The sequence below is a fragment of the Phascolarctos cinereus genome, unplaced genomic scaffold (genome assembly GCF_003287225.1).
Source record: "Phascolarctos cinereus isolate Bilbo 61053 unplaced genomic scaffold, phaCin_HiC Scaffold_726;HRSCAF=1367, whole genome shotgun sequence".
Lineage (NCBI taxonomy): Eukaryota > Metazoa > Chordata > Mammalia > Diprotodontia > Phascolarctidae > Phascolarctos > Phascolarctos cinereus.
Window position 1 is genome coordinate 172958696 of NW_027556098.1, and position 19243 is coordinate 172977938.

Below are 19243 nucleotides of genomic sequence, written 5' to 3' on the forward strand. Positions count from 1 at the left end.
TATTAGGTAGAGTCAAACGTGCGATTGTTTCCCTGTCTCCTTGAGCTCCAAGGAATGTGTGAGACTAAAATGGAGCATGGAGGAGAGAGATGCTTCACTCCCACATTCTCCCTGGGCACCAAAGCTCAGCTCCTGAGAAACTTTGCCATCTTGGAGTTGGCAGCTGAGTCAGCTGACAAATGCAACATTTTTCGGTGCCACCATCAGTAGCCCAGAGACAAGCCAACGTGGAGATGATTCTGTATGACATAGAAACTTATGTAACTGTGATTCTGAGAGAATTCTAGATGAGATCAAGGTGTTCCCTGAAACCTAGAACAGGAAAACAGAGCAGCTGTAGGCAAAAGCATCCTCTCTTCCACCCTCCTTAGAAGAGGAGAGGTAGTTATCTTTAATAGGTAGTTACTTCTAGGAAAAAGGACCACAAGCAATTAGAACAGGGTCTGATATGGTGGCGAAAGAGATGATAAAGAAAGGAAGCCCTGGCTTAGGCATGGAAATCTGCAATATAGGAATTGCCAACAGATATCTGATTTTGTGATCTAGCAGCTCATTGGAATCACAGATCTAAAGATGAAAGTTACCTTGGGAACCATGGAGTCCAATCCTCTCATTTTGCAAAGGAGGAAACTGGGGTCTAAAGAGGTCAAAGGATCATAGTTGTAGAGCGGAAAGGGACCAAAAGGTGATCTAATCCCCCTTCCCACTTTACACATGAGGAAATACACCTCACGTGCAACGAGATGAAGGTACTTGCCCCCAAGGTCTCATAACAAACCAGGATTCAAACCTAGCTTGTTTGCCTCTAAGTTCAATGCTTTTTGAACCTGGGGGAAGGAGTCCTGAGTTCAAATGAATTTTGAACCTCAGACCTTTACTAGATATGTGATCATGGCAAGTCATTTAACCTCTGTCTGGCTCAGTTTCCTCAACTGTAGAAAGGGGATAATAATAGCACCCACCTCCTAGGCTTGTATGGGGATCAAATGGAGATAGCATTTACCTCAAAGTGCTTGGCACAGCATCTGGTACATGGTATGTGCCTAGTAAGTGCTTGTCACCTTTCTTTCCCCTTTATGGCTAAATGTCCCCTTAACGTACCCCAACACTAGAATCAATCTCTCAATCCCATCTGTTTTTCTTTCTTTTTTTTTTTAGGCAAATGGGGCTAAGTGACATGCCCAGGGTCACATAGCTAGTAAGTACCAAGTGTTTGGTCTGAGGTCGAATTTGAACTCAGGTCCTCCTAACTTCAGGACTGGTGCTCTATCCACTGTGTTGCCTAGCTGCCCTTAATCCCATCTGCTTTTCAAAACACTTTCATATCCTTTATCTCACTTAACCCTTAAAACAATGTCATAAAGTCCAAGTGGGAGAATAATACTGACCTTTTCATAAAGAAAGAAATTGAGGCAGAGCAAGTGAAGTGAGTAGTCTAAAGTCACAATGGGTTATTGATAGGAGTTGGGACCAGAATCTCAGCCCCATTTACACATTCAGTAAACTGATTAAGTACCAACTACTGCACTCCAGGGAAGCTAGATAAACAAGAAGAGAACCCTGCCCTCCAGGTGACGGAGTGCGGGCCCAGACAAAGATCTTCACCCCTTGCCCTAAAGGGAACCTGGCTCTACCGCCCCAGCTCCTCATCTCCCTTCCAAAGCCCTAGCCCTACCTTTGCATCTTTTTCAGATGTACCTTTGCCCCTTCCCCTAAAAAGAATCTGGCTCCCTTTTGTCTATGGGCCCCACCCAGAAAGCTCTTACTCAGGTCTCAAAGGGTTCCTTATCAACTCCCCTTATCTCCCTTTGAAAGCCCTAGCTCCACCTTTTGATCTTATGCAGATGCCTTCCAGTTCCCTTCATTATCTATTCCCATTGTCAATTCAATCTCTCAGAATTTCCAATTGGAATTCCCACCTAGACCCTTTTCCCAGCCCCCTCCTCTGGCCATCCAAAGTTACTTTAGTGTATATAGGATCCACCCTGGCCCCCATTCAAACTCGGAGAATCTCTCATGCCCAAAAGGCTGAGCTTTTCTCAAGTCTGCTAATCCTTATGGGCATCACCTGGCCTATATGTTTTATCTCTAATAAACTTTTTCTCTGGCTGGAAGATTTGAGTTGAATTCATTCAGGCACGGCTTGCATGGCAATCTTGGGGTTCCAGCACCCCAAACTTCTAGACCTCTTCACAGGGGCCTATCCACAAAAACAGGTCACAAATTAGGCTGTGACTCCTAATAATTGGATCTTTCCATCACAGCCTCCCACAGAAAGACAACAACCTGCACTACAGAAAAAATTTCACGTGTGGTTCCTAGGAGTCTGGACAGCTACTATCTAGCCCAATACTCAGCCTGAAAAGTCACAGACTGTTAGTTAGAAGGGCTTATGTTTCCACAGGTAGAATAATACAGAGATTTAAAGAACAGCTCCAGGAAGTAGTACACTGTAGGTGGGCTCGGGCTTAGCCAATAAAAAGTAAGTGGATTGCTCCAAAAAGACCCCAAAATCAAGATAAGGGTCGAGCCAGCTCAGACCAGTTAGGGTCAACCTGAGGACACCTGAAAAGTGCTAGTGCGCCTGCTTAATGAACTTCATTACTATTATCTGACACACGCCGCATAAAATTAGAACCTCATTAACGAGTCATGGGACGTATGACCAAGGGAGGGGGAGCATACTTGAGCATATCAAGGGGAAACATGTAAGGAAAGGTGTAACCTGGGAAGGGCTGGACCAATCCCGGCCTGGGAGGTTTCCGGCTGAATTCAACTGCATAAAAGCACACTTTCCCTTGCACTCAGGGCCCACCCCTCCTGAAGAGGGGTGGAGCCCGCCTCTGGCCAGAAACGTCTAAATCCTCTGGACTTTCTTTATAATAAATTTTCTTGATACTAAATTTTTGGTGTCAAGTCTATTTCTAACACAGACCCAAGAAGCAGAGGGATCGGGGCACCAAGAGTCCGTCCAGTGGCTGAATTTCTGCCTCCTCCCACTTCTTCCCAACAAAGAACAATTCAGGCTCACCCTAACCACCAACCCAAGGACAGGAACAACAGCCCTCTCTCATGCTTGTCTCACACCCAGGGCCAAGACGCTTGTCGGCCAGCCTGTCTCACAGCTGAGCTGTGTCACCTCTTTACGCCTTCCTTTGTGGGTTTAAGATTGGCTAGTCAATTAAGATGATGGCAAACAGGTCAGGGTTGTACCATCCTTCCTAAGAATAATGGGGACTTGTACCTAGGAGGAAAAAGAGAGGAAGCAACCATGGAAAGTGTAGAAGAGGTGAAAACCTGTCGTTTGCTTTTTCTAAGTAGGAGAGAGACCAAACCTGAGCCAAAGCAAGGCTAGTAACTAACCTAGGGCCTGGCCCAGTCTGCCACCTCTGGGAAGGTAGCTTTTTTCTGTTTTTATGGATCAGCCCACCCTTTAATGGTCTCTAAGGGTCCTTGTACCCTGCTTTCTATCACACTCTACCCATTATCTTACTGGTAATTCTAGTTCATTCTAAATTAATGAGTTCATCCCCATTAGCTCTTTTAGTCATCCTGCAAAGGCAGCTCAGTGCCTGGGGATTCTTGAATAGCTGAGAAGGAATTGCAAACTTCTCTCCCCACCAGCCTTCCATCTTCTCTCCTTAATCTGTCAACTTCAGTAAACTCCCAGTCATCAGAACCCATTACACCAGCTCCCAGCTCCCCTCCTTGGCCTCAGCCCTTAGGGTGGCTCCCAAACATCAGCTCACTCAGGATTTTAATTTTAACTTCTTCAAACTTTGATAGGGGCTTTGATAGTAGAGCCCAGATGAGAGAGCAGGGAAACATGTGAAAGTAAAAGGTAAAAAAAAAGAACAAGCAAGGTGTGTAGGTTTGAGAAAAAGTAACTTTGTACAACCATGTGAACTACATGTTTCAGAGCACAGAGAATATGTGGCTCTCAGGGAGGAATAATAATAATTCACATTTATATAGCACTTTAAAATTTACCAACCACTTTCCTTACAATCTTCTGGGGGAGGTAATAGCAGAAGAATAATTAGCCATATTTTACAGATGAGAAAATTGAGGCCCAAAGATATTATAAGTTGTCTAAGATCAAACAGCTGGTATATATTCATATGTTGTTAGAGGCGTATGGTTTTTTTGTGTGTTTTTACAGAAGAGTTCATATCAAAATGTAGATGTAAGCATGTAGGTATAACACTGAGGATGTATTTAATTTGGTCTGGGTATATGTACACTCTTACACTCTTTACCCTCTTCTCCCTCTTTAATTCTGTCTTGTTGGTTCCTAGGTTTGAGTTACTTTCCCTAGTCCAAAGAGAAACCCCCTTTAGGTCATCCCTTCAGGCTCCCCAGTCCTAGTCCTGAGGCAAAAGAAGATAGGTAAGTGAGCAGTGAGGGGAAATCAGAAAGCCTGATGACAGATACTCTGAATTCAAGAGAAGTCATCAGGAGAAGGCTATGGCTCAGAAGGAAGGATGGCATAACTCCACGTCTCTGCTGATAGTCAAACCTTTGTGAAGTGCCATAGTCCCCACTTTTTTGGAGCAATAGACTTAAGACCTCAGTTTCTGGTCTTTCACTGTTCCTTCTCCTAAGTGGCAGCAGGGTCAATGGCTGTCCTCCCACGCCTCCTCTTCAGGGACATCCCTAGCACCCAATTAAGCAACCAACACCTTGGGGGCAATCACAGCCATAGAAGCCCTTAGATCACAACCAGAATACTCCCACCAGCCAAGACCCCAGATTTCTCACTGGCATGGAATGCTCTCATTTTTAAAAAGCTATTTTCTATGGGGCTCCCAGTGTATAAGAATGTGTGTGTGTGTAAGTATGTATACTTGGGGGTACACTTGTGCAGATGTGAGTGTGTGTATATGTGTGTGAGACTGAAGATGTCCATCCTTTATTACTAGTGGCTATCATATGTTTTTGTAACTATATGTGTTAACATTTGTGTAGTCCAATAAATTATAAAAGAGCTGTGGATGGATAATTCTTGAGGATAAATGATCAACACTTTGAAGAACACAGCCTCAGGGGTGGGGATTGGATTGGACTTCCAATCCTCAATTGGATTCAGATAAGGGGCCACACTTGAGGACCTAGAGACCCACATGTGGCCTCAAGGACACAGGTTCTGCACCTCTAGAAGATGAGTCCTAACTAACAAGGTTTGCACCTGGGGGAAGATCATGGAAGAGGGAGGGGAAAAGATTCACCTGGGGTTTTGCTAAATAGTCCACAGCATCAGTAGCTATTGCCACATGGACTGAGATGGGTAGGAGAGGAAGTACTCCCAGAACCATGCTTTGGAACCCTCAAAATCCCCCACACTGAGGCGTGGCCCAATGCCCTACCCACCTAGCAAGTTCTCTGTGTGAAATACTAACTGAACCCAGAAATTGCCAGATCTATTTGAGACATGCTTCTGAATTCACCCTCAGGCTAGAGACTGGAAACTGGTAAAACAAAATTTCAAAGCTGAAAAAGACTTAGAAGTATTATTGGTCGAGGTCTGCCATTTGTTAAAGCTCAGCCAGGCACAGAGCACAGTTAGAGCAAGGGACCCACTTAAAGTTAATGGCAATCAGAACATCAAGCTATTAAACACAGGTTAGACTGGATTTGGAAGCTCCCCTTTATAACCTGCGTGGGCCTCTTTGACCAGCACGAGGGAAATCTTAGAATAAAATTTTCATGCTCTGAAACTCATGAGATCTGTACTGTATGTCTTGCTTCATTTATGTTTCTCCTTTGCTAGTAAAATTCCTTTCTGGAAAACTTCAGCTTTTGTCTCAAGTAAAATTAGGGAAACAAAGAGTTTTGTGGCCAAGCCAGGACAACAAAGGTCCCCTAGAGGCTAGGCTAGTGCTGGTGCAGCAGTAGTGAGAGAGAAGCCCCATCCTTATAGACCCAAGATCCAGGCTTAGGAGAGGCTGAAAGAAATCTCCCAAAAGATGTGGGTTCTCTGGTTCAGCTGACCACAGTCCCCTTCCTGACCTTACACCTCCAAGCCAGACTCCCATTTTCCCATCCTAGCAAGGGGATGCTGCCAATGTATGTCTTGACAGGAGACATCTTGCCATTGATAATGACACTGCTATCAGGAAGAGGGTTATGGGTCCCACCTGCTTTCCCCTGGGCAGTAACCTGACATCACAGCCATCTTTGACCTGGCTCAGTCCTCCTCTTAAAGATTTCTGAGAGAGTCTTATTAAGGATCTGAAAAGTCACCTCATTCAGTTTCTTCTCCCATTCCATTCTTGGCAGCCCAATTAGTCAATAAGCAAGGTCCTAAGCACTTCCAATCCAATCCAACCTAACAAACTTGTAAGTTGGTACTGTGTGCCAGGGATGGGCAAAGACGAAACATTCTCTGACCTCAAAGAGCTTAGATTCTGCTGGAGGGTGGGGCTGCTGAGGAATGGATACAACATACCCATGGAGGGAAAGTCACATAGGGGAAACACTATCAGGTTTTGAGTCCAAGGTCCCTAGCTTCTAACCCTAATTCTACCGCTTACTACCAGTGTGATTTTGGGTAAGTCTCCTCATCTCTCTAGGCTTCAGTTTCCTCACCTTCAAAATAAAGAACTAAATGACGTCTAATCAAATAACCAATGATTCGATAAGCGTTTATTAAGCACTTACTCTGGACCAAGCTCTAGGGTTATAAAGACACAGAAGGAAACAGTCCCTACTGTCATGGAGCTTAGGGAATTAACACAGATAGAGAGAGAGAGAGAGAGAGAGAGAGAGAGAGAGAGAGAGAGAGAGAGAGAGAGAGACAGAGAGACAGAGAGACAGAGAGACAGAGAGACAGAGAGACAGAGAATATCCAGAATATATTAAAAAATGAATAAAAAACCAAATACAACTTAATTAAATACAAGGAGAGAGGAGCCTAGCAATTGGAAGGGACCAGGAAAGACTGTAAAATGCTAGGTTGTTGAGTCTTGAAGGAAGCAAGGAATTCCATGAGGCAAAGGCGAGGAGAGAGTGCACTCGATTCATGGGGGAACACTAAAAGCAAAGACAAGGGATGGGAAATGGAGTACTATGTGGGGGGAACAGAAAGAAGGACAATTTGGTTAGATTGTAAAGCACAGAAAGGGAAGGAATTCATAACAAGGCCAGAAAGATAGGCTGGAAAAATGATATTTAATATCTAAGCTAAGCTCCCCAGAAATGCCCCCTTCTACTCCACTCCCCAGGGGAAAAAATTATGTCTGATGTCTCATAACAGGGCTGTTGGTTGAGGGGGATTTGGAGAGTTTCTTGCCTGATACCTGGGAATGTCTAAAATTAATGAATTTCCTACATTGACTCTGGAGTTAGAAGATCTGGATCTAAATTCCACTTCTAACAATCACTAGCTGAGTCACCTTGGACATGGACATTTCTGACCCTCCATTTTCACATCTGTGAAATGGGGAGGCTGGGTTGGACTAGATGGCCTCTAAAATCCCTCTCAGCTTTAAATGTACAATCTACGATCTAGAAAAAGCATGAGCAGGTAAGTACTTAGAAGCATACAAACTGTCTGTGATGACAGTTTATCAGCACAGGGATCTCAAATGTCAACTACTCCAGCCCCTTCATTTTTCAGAGGAGGCTGCTGAGGCCCAGAGAGGTTGATTAACTGGGCTCAGGTCACATAGCTCACAGACGGCAGAACTTGGGGGGAGGGCCCAAGATCTGATTCTTTCCATTAGACAGACCATGCCAGCCCATCAGAGCCACATTTCTGCTGCCTGGGCACCAGATTTGGTGATTTGGCTGGTTTCCACTAGGGAGTTGTGGCAGTCTCACAGACAATTTGTTAGACAGAAGGTCTTCAAGGGGTGCCTGGCACAAATGCTTCACCAGCTGGCGCCTGTGGGACCTTACCCTCTTAACCTCAACCAGCCCTCAACATTAGAGACTTTGATGGGCTTCTGATTTGGGGCAGCCTCCCCCTACCCTGAGAGGGCCACATTCTCATGGTCCTGGATGGCCAGAAAAATAGTCAAGGACTCAGAAGCAGTCTGTGCCTTTCTCACAGGATCAGAGATGTTGAGCTGATAGGGATTGTTTAAGGTCACTAAGTTCAACTTCCTCATTTTACCCATGAGGAAACCGAAAGCCAGAGAAATGTAATGAGTTGGCCAGGGTTACACAGCTACAGGAGGGCAAGGTTTGAACCCAGGTCTTCCTGTCTACAGGTCTGGCACTCTATTCATTGCACCATGCTGAAGTTTAGAAAATAAGGTTCCCTCACAGGCCCCTGGAAAAAAAATACCATCTACTCTTTAGAGGAACCACGACTAGAACAAAATAATCTCCCTTTCAACTGTCTATGGATGCAAAAAATTATAATAATCTTTTTTTTCTGTCCTGTAGCTATTTCCCCAATCCCCTGGAAGGAATCACACCAAGGCAACCTAACCATAAGGCATCATCTACAGCAAGAGAAAAACAATCACTCTTCAGAATCATAGAATCATACAAAACTCAGAAATCATTTAGCCCAACTCAGGAAACTGAGACCCAGAGAGGTGAAGTGACTTGCCCAAGGTCAGGGAGATAATAAATGGCCGAGACAGGAGTGGAGTCCAGGTCCCCAGATCCTAGAGTCAATGCTTTTCCCATGGTACCACAGAAGCTTCCTTCGCTAGGCTGGATTAGGCTCCATTTTGAGGTTCTAAGCAGGCTATAAAAGAGGAGACAGAGAGAGGGAAGGAGAGGGAAGGGGGAGAGAGGGGCGAGGAAGAAGAAGGAGGAGAGGGAAGGAGAGGAGAGAGCAAGAGGGAGGAGAGGGAGAGAAGAGGAGAGGGGAGGAAAAGGAAAGAAGTAGGGAGAGAAGTAGATGGGTGGAGAAGGGCGGGAAGAGGAGAGGGAGAGAGAGGAAAGGGAGGGAGGACAGAGGGAGGAGAAGAAAAGGAGGGAACCAGAGAAGCTCATTCTGCCTATCTCCCAAGAAGCTATTTCCTTCCCTTCCCATTTCCCTTCCCTTAGCAGAAACCAACTCTCTCAGCATTGCTGAGGTAGATGGGGCTCATCTCTGGAGTCTTTTCCTTTTCCCTGTTTACAGAGTCAAAGGGAGCAAAGGTTGTAGAGGAGGGAGATACTGAGCATATGGTTTTCTCTATAGCTGAGAATGAGGAAGATAGCAAAAAATGGGATCAAATAAAATAATATTTGTAAAGGGCCTGATACATGTTCAGTTGCTTCAGACTCTTCATGACCCCATTTGGGGTTTGCTTGGCAAAGATACTGGAGTGGTTTGCCATTTCCTTCTCTAGCTCATTTTACAGAGGAGGAAACTGAGGCAAATGGGGATAGTTGACTTGCCCAGGGTCTCACAGCTAGTGTCTGAGGCCAGATTTGAACTCAGGAAGATGAGTCTGACTCAGGAAGATGAATGTGTTCTATCCACTTCACCACCTAGCAACTCATTTACATGATCTCATTTGAATTTAAGGTACCCTTTGAGGTAGATAACTATTCGCATTATGATCCTCATTTTACAAAGGAGGAAACTGAGATTCAGAGGCTAAATGACTTGCCAGAGGTCACCCACACATCTAATAATCCTGATGAAGGCAGGATTTGAATCCAGGTCTTCCTGACCCCAAGCCCACCATTCTATCCTCCATAACATACTGCTTCCTTATTGACCTCCCCCTCCAAGTCCCTGCATGGTGCTATGTGAGCAGAACCCATGCCTATACCTTCACCTCATCTTCTAGAATCATACTCTTTAGACCTTGAAACCAAAGTGGAGATTACCAATCCCCTGGAAGGAATCACACCAAGGCAACCTAACCATATTAGCCCTCCTGCCTCGAGGTCTGTCTCAGCTCTGCTATTCTCCCTTATCCCCGATTCCCAAAGCCTGGACATCCATCAGTTCCCTCCTGGCCTTCTCTTTTCTCTGTTTTTCAAGAGACAAGATAATCCCCTTCTGATTTCCAGCTGAATACAGAGTCAAGGGCTGTGGTTACCAGGTTTACTAGGTTTACTAAGAGAGAGAGAGTTTACTAAGGGTGTGAGAACTGGAAAAGGCAGTGATGAGGTCAGAAAAGGGGAGAGCCTCAGCCCAGATAGAATTGGGTCTATGCTGAGGAGGGGGTAGGAGAGAGCTTGGGGGACATCAAATTGGAGATGGGGGTTGGGTATCCAGAATACAGTCTCCAGAAAAGCCAGGGATAACCAGTATCTAGGCAACCATGTGTAGAGGAGGGGGCAGGAGGCAAGGGTGGAATAGAGGTGGGGAGTGGGCAGGAGAAGAGAAGCTGAGTACTGGAGAGGAGTTTCCATGGCAACTACCAGGCAGGTCACGTGAGAAAGCTAAGTTGCAGAAACACATACACAATTTGAGGAAGGCAAGGCAAGGCTAGGGCCAGCCAGGGTGGGGTCCATTCAGGAAAGGAACTGCCTAGACACCCAGCTTGCTCATGGAGATCCACCCCAATGCAATTCAAGTCTCATCCAGCCTTGCCATCCCAGGGAGACAAAGAAGGGGAAAACCGGCCGGCAGCTAGAGACAGACGATTGTACAATAGTCATTCCCTTAATACCTGAGAGCTGGAAAGGGAGGAAGGAGGAAGGGTAGGGAGGAGGGGAAATTTTGAAACATACCCATTCCCCAGGTTTGTCTACACCCCACCGGGCAGCTCATCAGTGTCTAAACTCTGCTCCCCCACCTTGTAGAGGTCCCTGTTTACTCCTCCAGTTGTCCATGTGGGGAGAGGGAAGAGAGGTGCTCATGAGGATTGTAGTGGTCAATACCCCCAGCTCTGCCTGCTCCAACAGTATTGGAGAAAGGAAATGGGAGTCAGGAGGAGGAGGGGAGAAGGCGGCATTCACTCCTGGGTCCAAATGGATTAAAGAGGAGTGAAGCTTCACATTTCCTACACTAGATCCCCAGTGTTCTCTTCAATCTGCCTCTACTCATCACCCTGTAACCAGCTACATCTTTATTACTTAGATACTTGTGTGTACACACACACCCGAGGGCACATTCCCAAATCCATACGAGCTATACGCAGACATACCCTTACCCTTGCGCCACTGACACAGCCCCTAAGTAACAAAGGAAAAAAAATCTCTCTGAAAGAAAAAGGGTGAGGGGGAGCAGAACAAATCCTCCCCACCTCCACTCAAATGCCGAGTTCAAGACAACCACAGAAACCTTTCCCGGTCTTAAGCTCTCCTGTCCCTGGCCCCAACATACCTCCTATGAGCTCCTTTTCCTCTTCTTCAGATCTCCACTTAAACCCCCCCCTCAAAAAAAACCCTGGTTTATATCTCTTAAGGTCATTTTCCCAACTGAAAGCATACCCTTAGCCTTCTCTGACAGAATCTCACCTAACCATCCAAATTATGCCATCAGCAAGTCAATAGATTTCCAAACCATCCCTGGGCTCCAGGCGGCTTCCATCTAAGCCACTTTCCCCTCCCCCGAAACAAGTACAAAACTTTCTCTGCCTTTCCCCCTGCCCACTCCTACTCCTACTTACCTTTCTAGAACCCCAGTCTCCAAGAAAATCCAAGGAGGCCCAAGAAGTCTCTCAGATTACTAGGAGTGATGGGGGTGGTGGGGTAAAATGGGGGTTTGCAAGTAAGCGTTTGCTTTTTTCCCCCACGTCTCTCTTCTTCTGCGTGGGAGTCCAGGCAGTCAGGAATAAAGTGTTCTCTGTGTATTTGTGTGCGTGGCAGGGCTGGGCTGCTCTTGTTAAGTCTGGGGACCCAGATGCATCCGTCTCAGCTGTCTAATGGCTTCTGGGTAGCTTCAGACACAAATGCCCCCTCCCCTTCCTTTCCCCTCCCCCCATGGTCCTATGTACAGTCCTCTCCTCTCTGACTGGTGGAGGGAGAAAGATAAAAAGGCCAGTCAAGCATGGAGCAAGCAACAGGAGCCCTGCCTTAGAGTGGGCGCGGAGGTGGAAGAAAGAATTTGCAATCAGCTGTTGCTTTTTGGTTTTTCTGTGGTAGGAGTGGATGAGAGAGAGGCATGCACACACAATGAAAGACCTAGTGTTTTCCCCCCTCCTACTCTGTCTCTCAGAAATAGTAAACCAACGGGAAGGGAAGGATGGAAACATTTAAAAGCCCAGTACTAGACTCAGACAGCCCACATTAATTAGGAACCTCAGTAATTAAGGGAAAAAATGAATTAAAATTATGAATGACTGCACTGGAGTTACAGGGAGCCCAGCCTTTGTTTAGGAGAAATCTTATTTTCAGCTGTAACTGACCACAGATGACAGTGGTCCTTACCAGGATGGCCAGATGGTTCCAGAGGTTTGCTGTTCAGCACACCTGTAGGGTTTCAGGCACATCCCTCACCCCCGGATGTCAAAGATTCAAGGCACTCAATCTCAAGAGATGTAGCCCCAGCACTGCCAGAAACAGCAACAAAACACTAGAAGTCTAAGTGGAAAAAAGCAAGGACGAGATGGGGACCTCTCTCCTGGAAACCATAAAATACTTTCTAAATAGGAGTTATTAGTATTACTGCTGCCACCACCACAATCCCAGGACTCTGGGGACCATTAGAGAAGAGTAAACAAAACCTCTCAGAGGAGTGGATTTGGGATTGAACTGAAAGCACAGGCCTTTCCCTGCCTGTACTCCTTCACCAGGAGTCAGCCAAGTGGACCATGGTTTTAGAGGAGGGGGGAATTTTACCTTCTGTAACTTGGTGGGGGCAGTGTTCTGGGAAGAGACATGATAACAATAGTCTAAGTTTCCTGTGGAACTCAATGCCCAATCATGCTCAAAGTACTTTATGGAAAGGCAAAGATTGAGAGAAGATGTGACTGAATTCCATAAAATCTCAGACAATGAAATCCCAAATGTAATTGTGCCAAGAAGGAACAAGGTATTGTTCACCAAATCCAGGAAGGTATACCCTTTGTAACATTAGAGAGTTAAGCTTAGGGCCTAGATAAGGAAGTCACCAATCCCCACGGCAGGTAATAATACACTTAGGGAACTCCACATCCCCAGGAGGTACTAATATCTACAGGCATGGATTGAAAATGGATTTGGGTCAATTAGTGAATAATAGATTCATACTTGGTTCCCAAGACATGGTAGAACTCTGCCTAATCCAGGGGTGGGGAACCTGTGGCCTCATGTGGCCCTCTAGGTCCTTAAGCGGGGCCCTTTGACTGAATCCAAACTTCACAGAACAAATCCTTTTATTAAGGGATTAAAGGTTACTAATCTTTAAGGTAACTTCGAGGAAAACAATCCTGGACTTTTGTCAACAGGCAATCATGTTAGCCTAGTAGAATGAATGCTTCTTGGAGGAAGGAACTATTTCACTTCTGTCCTTGTATCCTCACTAGGACGGCAGCTCCTCAAGTGCAGGAATTGTTTCATTTTGTGTTTGTGTCCCTAGCTCTTAGCAAAGTGTCTTGTTCATAGTAGGTACTTAAATGCGCAGTTGAATTCCCAGCACAGGTTGGTACTTCTCTTGGCAACAGTACACGGGGTTGTCTGCATCCATGGTCTGAGCCAGGATAGAGATTTGTATGTTCTCAGGGAAGCAATTAAAGCCTTGGCAAACCAATCAACATCCAAAGCCTGACCATCACCTATGCCACATTTGAACAGCTTGCTCAGTCCTTCTGTGTGGAATTCTTTCCACCCATACATTCTGGGCTATTATCTTTGTCTTCATTTTCTATTCTGGGCATATCCTAAGGCCTGCATTCTGGGCATCTCTTACTGCCATTTTCCAGAACACCTTCTGTAAAAGAAGGATTCATCAAATCTGGGCTGTACAAGTACCTGAGTATGAGAGGATTGCCCGTGGATCAGAGGCTAGAAATAGTATCACCTGTTGGTGCTAATGCCTTTCATGATGAGAATTCCAAAGTCCTTTGCCAAATTATTTCTCAGGGTCACTTTGACTAACACTGCAGGCCCCACCTGGCTTTGATAGAACACAACAATTGGGCTAAGAAATGCCCTTCCTAACCCCTACAAAAAATTGTGAGAACAGATGATAGACCATTAAAGCTGAAATGAACCTAAGATTTTTAAAGACCTTAGAGATTATCTAAGTTCCTAAATTGATCCCTACCCTGTTCCAACACTGAGTGCTTTAGGAGAAATTTGGGGTGAAATCGATGATTAGTATTATTAGTTTTAGTGATCATCTGGCATAGATTGGATTGGATCCTCCAAATTAAATCAAAATATACTTTGATTTTACTGAAATTGAAGTGGATATAGGAGAAGATATCGAAAGCTTGGTTGGAAAATATGATTAAAGCAACAAAAGGAACCAACTCGCAAGCCCAAAACCTGTATATGATCAGTGTCTACCTCCTTGAAGAAAGGAATGGGAAGGTGCTGGATCCTTCAGACTTCTTACAAATGTAGAGAAACCCAAATGTTGCAAGGGCTCTTTTTGTGTGGCTCAAAGAGACACCTCTCTAGCCTTTTCTCCCCCTGCCCTTCTCCAAGGCAAACTTTAATTCCTGTGAGAAGGGGAAGTAAGAAGTTGGGACAGGAAGCCACTCTGCTCTCTGCAGAAAGAGGAGGTACCAGGCTAGAATTATATCTATCTGCTCTCTTGGATATTGTTAGTCTGGGGAATATGATCAAGTTCCATCTAACTGCTAGTTGCTGTGTCATTATTAGGGGAAAAGAGGTCCCAAGCTCTAAATCCAAGGCTTCATGTCTTTCCCACCAAATACCAGTTCTATGAATACACGTAGCGCATAGCAAACAAATCCATTTGTCAGAGAAGGTATACATGGGAAAGTATAATAGGAATGAGGTAACACAGAGACAGAGAGACAGAGAGAGACAGAGAGAGACAGAGGGAGACAGGGAGACAGAGAGACAGAGAATCCTAGATTTTACTCAAGAGGAAGTTCTGCAAAGTCTCTGCTGTTGCCTGCTGGGGATAGGAACATAATGGAGACTGCTAGTTCATCTCCTTCCTTCCTGAAGTCTTTTCCTCTAGTGCCCTGAAGTGGAGTTGGCCTCTTCCATTGTCCTCCTCAAAGCTGGATGCCAGAAGTACCCGAAATAACTCAAAGCTTGAAGATTTTTTAAAAGCGGGATAAGAACTCAAGCTTTCTTGCTGTCCTTAACTCCACTTTGCCCCTCACCTCCACCACTACAGCACTTAAGCTTGAAATCAGGAAGATTCATCTTCATGAGTTCAAATGCAGCCTCAGATGCTTACTAGCTATGTGACCCTGGGCAAGTCACTTAACCATATTTGCCTCAATTTCCATATCTATAAAATGAGCTGGAGAAGGAAATGGAAAACCACTCTAGTATCTTTGTCAAGAAAACTCCAAAAACTCTTTGTCAAGAGTCTGAAATGACTGAACAACAAAAGACTCAAATTTGAGGCGTACTTTACTACCTATGTGACCTCAGGTACTTTATTTAACATTTCTGCTTCCCAGTTCCTCTCCTAAAATTGGAATATATGACTTGTAATGTCCCTTCCAGCTCTAAACACTCTATATATGAAGCTTCTGTCCTGGGACTCTCTCCCCATAGACCCAGGACAGAGCTCTGTGCACAGAGGAGCCATAGTTAACAGTTACCATCTCCCTGACTTATTGACTATATCTAAATTACCCCAGCTTGACTTTCCCTTTCTTCAGAGAATCTTTTTATCAGGATTTCTGGGTGTCTTCTAGCTATAACCTTGGAGGACCATAACAGGCACTTAATAAATGTTTATTGATGGATTATTGATTGATTGATTGATTGAGGGAGGCAGCATGTGGAAAGACTTCTAGACTTGCAACCATGGACAAGTCTCTGAAACTTTCTAAGACTCAGTTTCCTCATTTGTAATAGGAGAATAATAGGGGGACTGATTATTGTGAGAAACATGCTTTGTTATAAAATCACAAAACTTCAGATTTGGAAGAAACCTCGGAGTTCAACCCCTGCAAAAACCAAAGCCTCCCCTCCAATATATTCAACAGGCTGTCCTCTACCCCTTAGAATCCTAATAAGGAAGAACAGGATGACACCTGAGTTTGTCTATTTTACTTGTGGAAAGCTTTAATTGTTTAAAAGTTTTCCCTTACAATAAAACCTAAATTTGTGCAATTGTCCAAATTATCTCTCTACTTTTTGGGGCCTAACCTCTTCTGCCCTTTGCTGAGAATTTCTATACTGGAATCTTCCTTGTACCCCACTTCCCCCTCAAAATACCCTTGGTACACTAGGGAACTTCACATAGCTAATCTTGGCTGCCCTCCTTCTTGTAACACTAAGGATAAGTACCCAGTCAGAAGCATTGAAGTGAGACCCCTGCTCCTTCCCTATAAAATACACAGCCTTTAATTGTCATTGGACACCCTGCTGGGCTATATCCTTTCCTTGGCTCTGATATGTGAGTGTGACCTGACCTAATGTTTGGACATGTTAGCAGCTGCCCTGATTGTAGCCTTCAACCTTCCCTTTGTGCCTATGCAACCACCGTGGGTGTCTCCTTACACCTTCCCTTAAGTGACTGAAAACACAAGGTAATCAAATTTACTGTTTTTATTATCCAGTCTGATTCTTTCCTGATACCTTCTGTAAGTCCCAAATTTCCATAAAAAATATGGACAGTCCACTTCTTGTAATTTCCACTTATCCTCTGGGGTCAAACAGAAAAAATCCTATCCTTTTTTAACTAGCAGACAGATATCATCTCCTTACCACCCCCACCTCTCAATCAGTCTTCTCCAAAGTAAACATCCCCCTTTCCTTCAACTGGTTCTTACATGGCATGATTTTGAGACCCTTCATCACCCTAATTGCCTCCCTCTAGATGCTTTCTAGTTTATCATTGTTGTTGTTGAATCCTTTCAGTCATGTCTGACTCTTCATGACCCCATTGAGGGTTTTCTTGGCAAAGATACTACAGTGCTTTGCCATTTCTTTCTCCAGCTCATTTTACTGATAAGGAAACTGAGGCAAACAGGGTTAAGTGACTTGCCCAGGGTCACACAGCTAGGAAGTGTCTGAGTCTGGATTTGAACTCAGGGAGATGACTCTTCCTGGCTCCAGGCCCAGCACTGTATCCACTTTGCCATCAAGCTCCCCAGTTTATCAATGTGCTTCCTAAAATTCAGCAACCACAACTAAATATGATTCTCCAGGTGTGGTCTGTCTAGAGTGAAGTATGACAGGACTTTCCCTTCCTTAGTCCTGAACATTATGTCTCTACTAATGAAGCCCAAGATTGCATTAGCTTTTTTGGTTGCCGTAATAAATCAGCGATTTACATGGAGCTCATGATTCACTAAAGTCATCAGATCCTTCTCAGACAAATAACTGTTTAGCCACATCTTCCCAAAACTGTCATTTGACAATTTGATTTTTTTGGACCCAAGTGTAAGACTTTACATTTAACCCTATTAAATGTCATCATATCAGATTCAGACCAATATTCTAGTCTATCCAAGTCTTTTAAAATCCCGATTCTATTATCCAGTTAATTATTCCACAGTAGCTTTTGTGACATTTCCAAATTTGATAATCCTACCATCTATTACTTTTTAGTTACTGATAAAAATATTAACAGGACAAAGCTAAGCCCATATTCCTGGGACAGACCACTAGAAACCTTCCTTCAAAGTTGGCATTGAATCGTTAATAACCATTCTTTTGTCCACTCTTTCAACCAGATTCAAAGGCGCTTAACTGCTCTGTTGGAGACTTGTCTGTATTTCTAGTCCACAAGAATATCACAGAAGTCTGTGTCAAATGCTTTGCTAAAATCTTGGTTAAATTCAGTCTGCAGCATTCCCCTGATCTACCAGTCTTTGTTGGTGGTGGTCAGTTGTTTCAGAAGTGTCTAACTCTTCATGAGTGCATTTGGGGTTTCCTTCACAAAGATACCGGAGTGGTTTGCCATTTCCTTCTCCAGCTCATTTGACAGATGAGGAAGCTGAGGCAAACAGAGTTAAGTGACTTGCCTAGAGTCACACAGCTAGGAAGTGTCTGAGGCCAGATTTGAACTCAGGAAAATGGAGTCTTCCTGCCTCCAGGCCAGGCATTCTAGCCACTCGGTGGCCTTTATTACTGCTTTCTTTTCCAGAAGGTTTCACTAACTATCTCTCTATAAATATGTTCTGGAATTTTGCCAGAAATACAAGTTAAGCTCACTGTCTTAGACTTTGTAGATTCTACTTTTCCCTTTTTGGAATATTGAGATAACCTTTGCCTTTCTCCAGTCCTGCTGAACCTTTCCTGGTTTCCACAATCCCTGACAATGGCTCAGCAGTAACAGTGTCCATTTTTTTTGAGTCTCATGGGATATGGTTATTTGGGACTGGTTACTTAAATTCATCAGGGAGCTGAGCATTCTCTATCTCCTTCCTTATCCTGGTTATTAGTTCAATAATGGGATCCTGCCTCTTTTCTTTTGTGTTGACTAGTCCAAAGATCATCCTCTTTAGGAGAAAAAAAACAAGAGTCCAACAGTTCTGTCTTCTTTCTGTCATCCATGATCATTACCTCATCCACTCAGTTCTCTTTTCTGCAATATAGATAAAGAAAATAAAACACATTTTTTAGTTGTCTTTTGCTTTCCCTAATAGGCAGATTATTCTGAGCTTTAGAACTCCCCGTGTTTATTTTTATTAATATGTTTTAATATTACTTTCAGTTCTTAATACATACCTCTCTCTCGCACCCCCACCAGCCAACAAAACATCCCTTGAAAGAAAGAAGAAAAAAGAAAGAAAAAAAAGCCGTTCCAAAAAAGCACTATATCAACTGAATTTGACTAGATATGCAATGCTTCAGACACAGTATCCGACTCCTATGAAGAAGGGAGGTCTCTTTTTTTTTGCAGGGGGCAAACTTGTCCATTGTAATTACAGGGCGTTTGATCTGGGGGTTGTTGACCCCGTTGCTGTTGTTGCTATTTTACCATTTGCATTGATATAGTCACTGTGAGAAAGCTAACTGTTGCAGCGGATATAAAGCCCTGGACCTGAAGTTGTTAATGATTAATAAGGGACCTGATGTTGGGAAGACCTGAGTTCAAATCCTACTTCAGACTCTTACTAGTTGTATGACTCTGAGAAAGTCATTTAACCTCTGTCTGCCTTAATTTCTCCATCTGCAAAATGCAGATCTCCCAGGCTTGTAAGGATTGAATGAGAATGTTTGCCAAGCATTTTGCAAACCTGCCAGCACTCTGTAAATGCTAGCTATTTATATTTTTGTTGCTGTTATTATTTTCTTGGTTTTACACACT

General features: G+C 44.2%; 1 protein-coding gene across 3 annotated transcripts in view; it reads right to left on the minus strand.

Moving 5' to 3' along the window:
* FXYD6 (FXYD domain containing ion transport regulator 6) overlaps window positions 1-11943 on the minus strand; it is a 44877-nt gene extending 32934 nt beyond the window's left edge. Inside the window, exon 1 of one of the 3 annotated variants that reach the window (XM_020984763.1) lies at window positions 11514-11943. Coding sequence is in view for 2 of the 3 variants with exons in the window: in XM_078146845.1 (XP_078002971.1) it covers window positions 10698-10734 (37 nt within the window). In the remaining variant the exon portion in view is untranslated. Of the gene's footprint in view, window positions 1-10632; window positions 10652-10697; window positions 10750-11513 lie in introns of those variants that run through there. The other 2 variants (XM_078146845.1, XM_020984762.2) reach the window with 2 other exon arrangements.
* Window positions 11944-19243: the final 7300 nt, after the last annotated feature.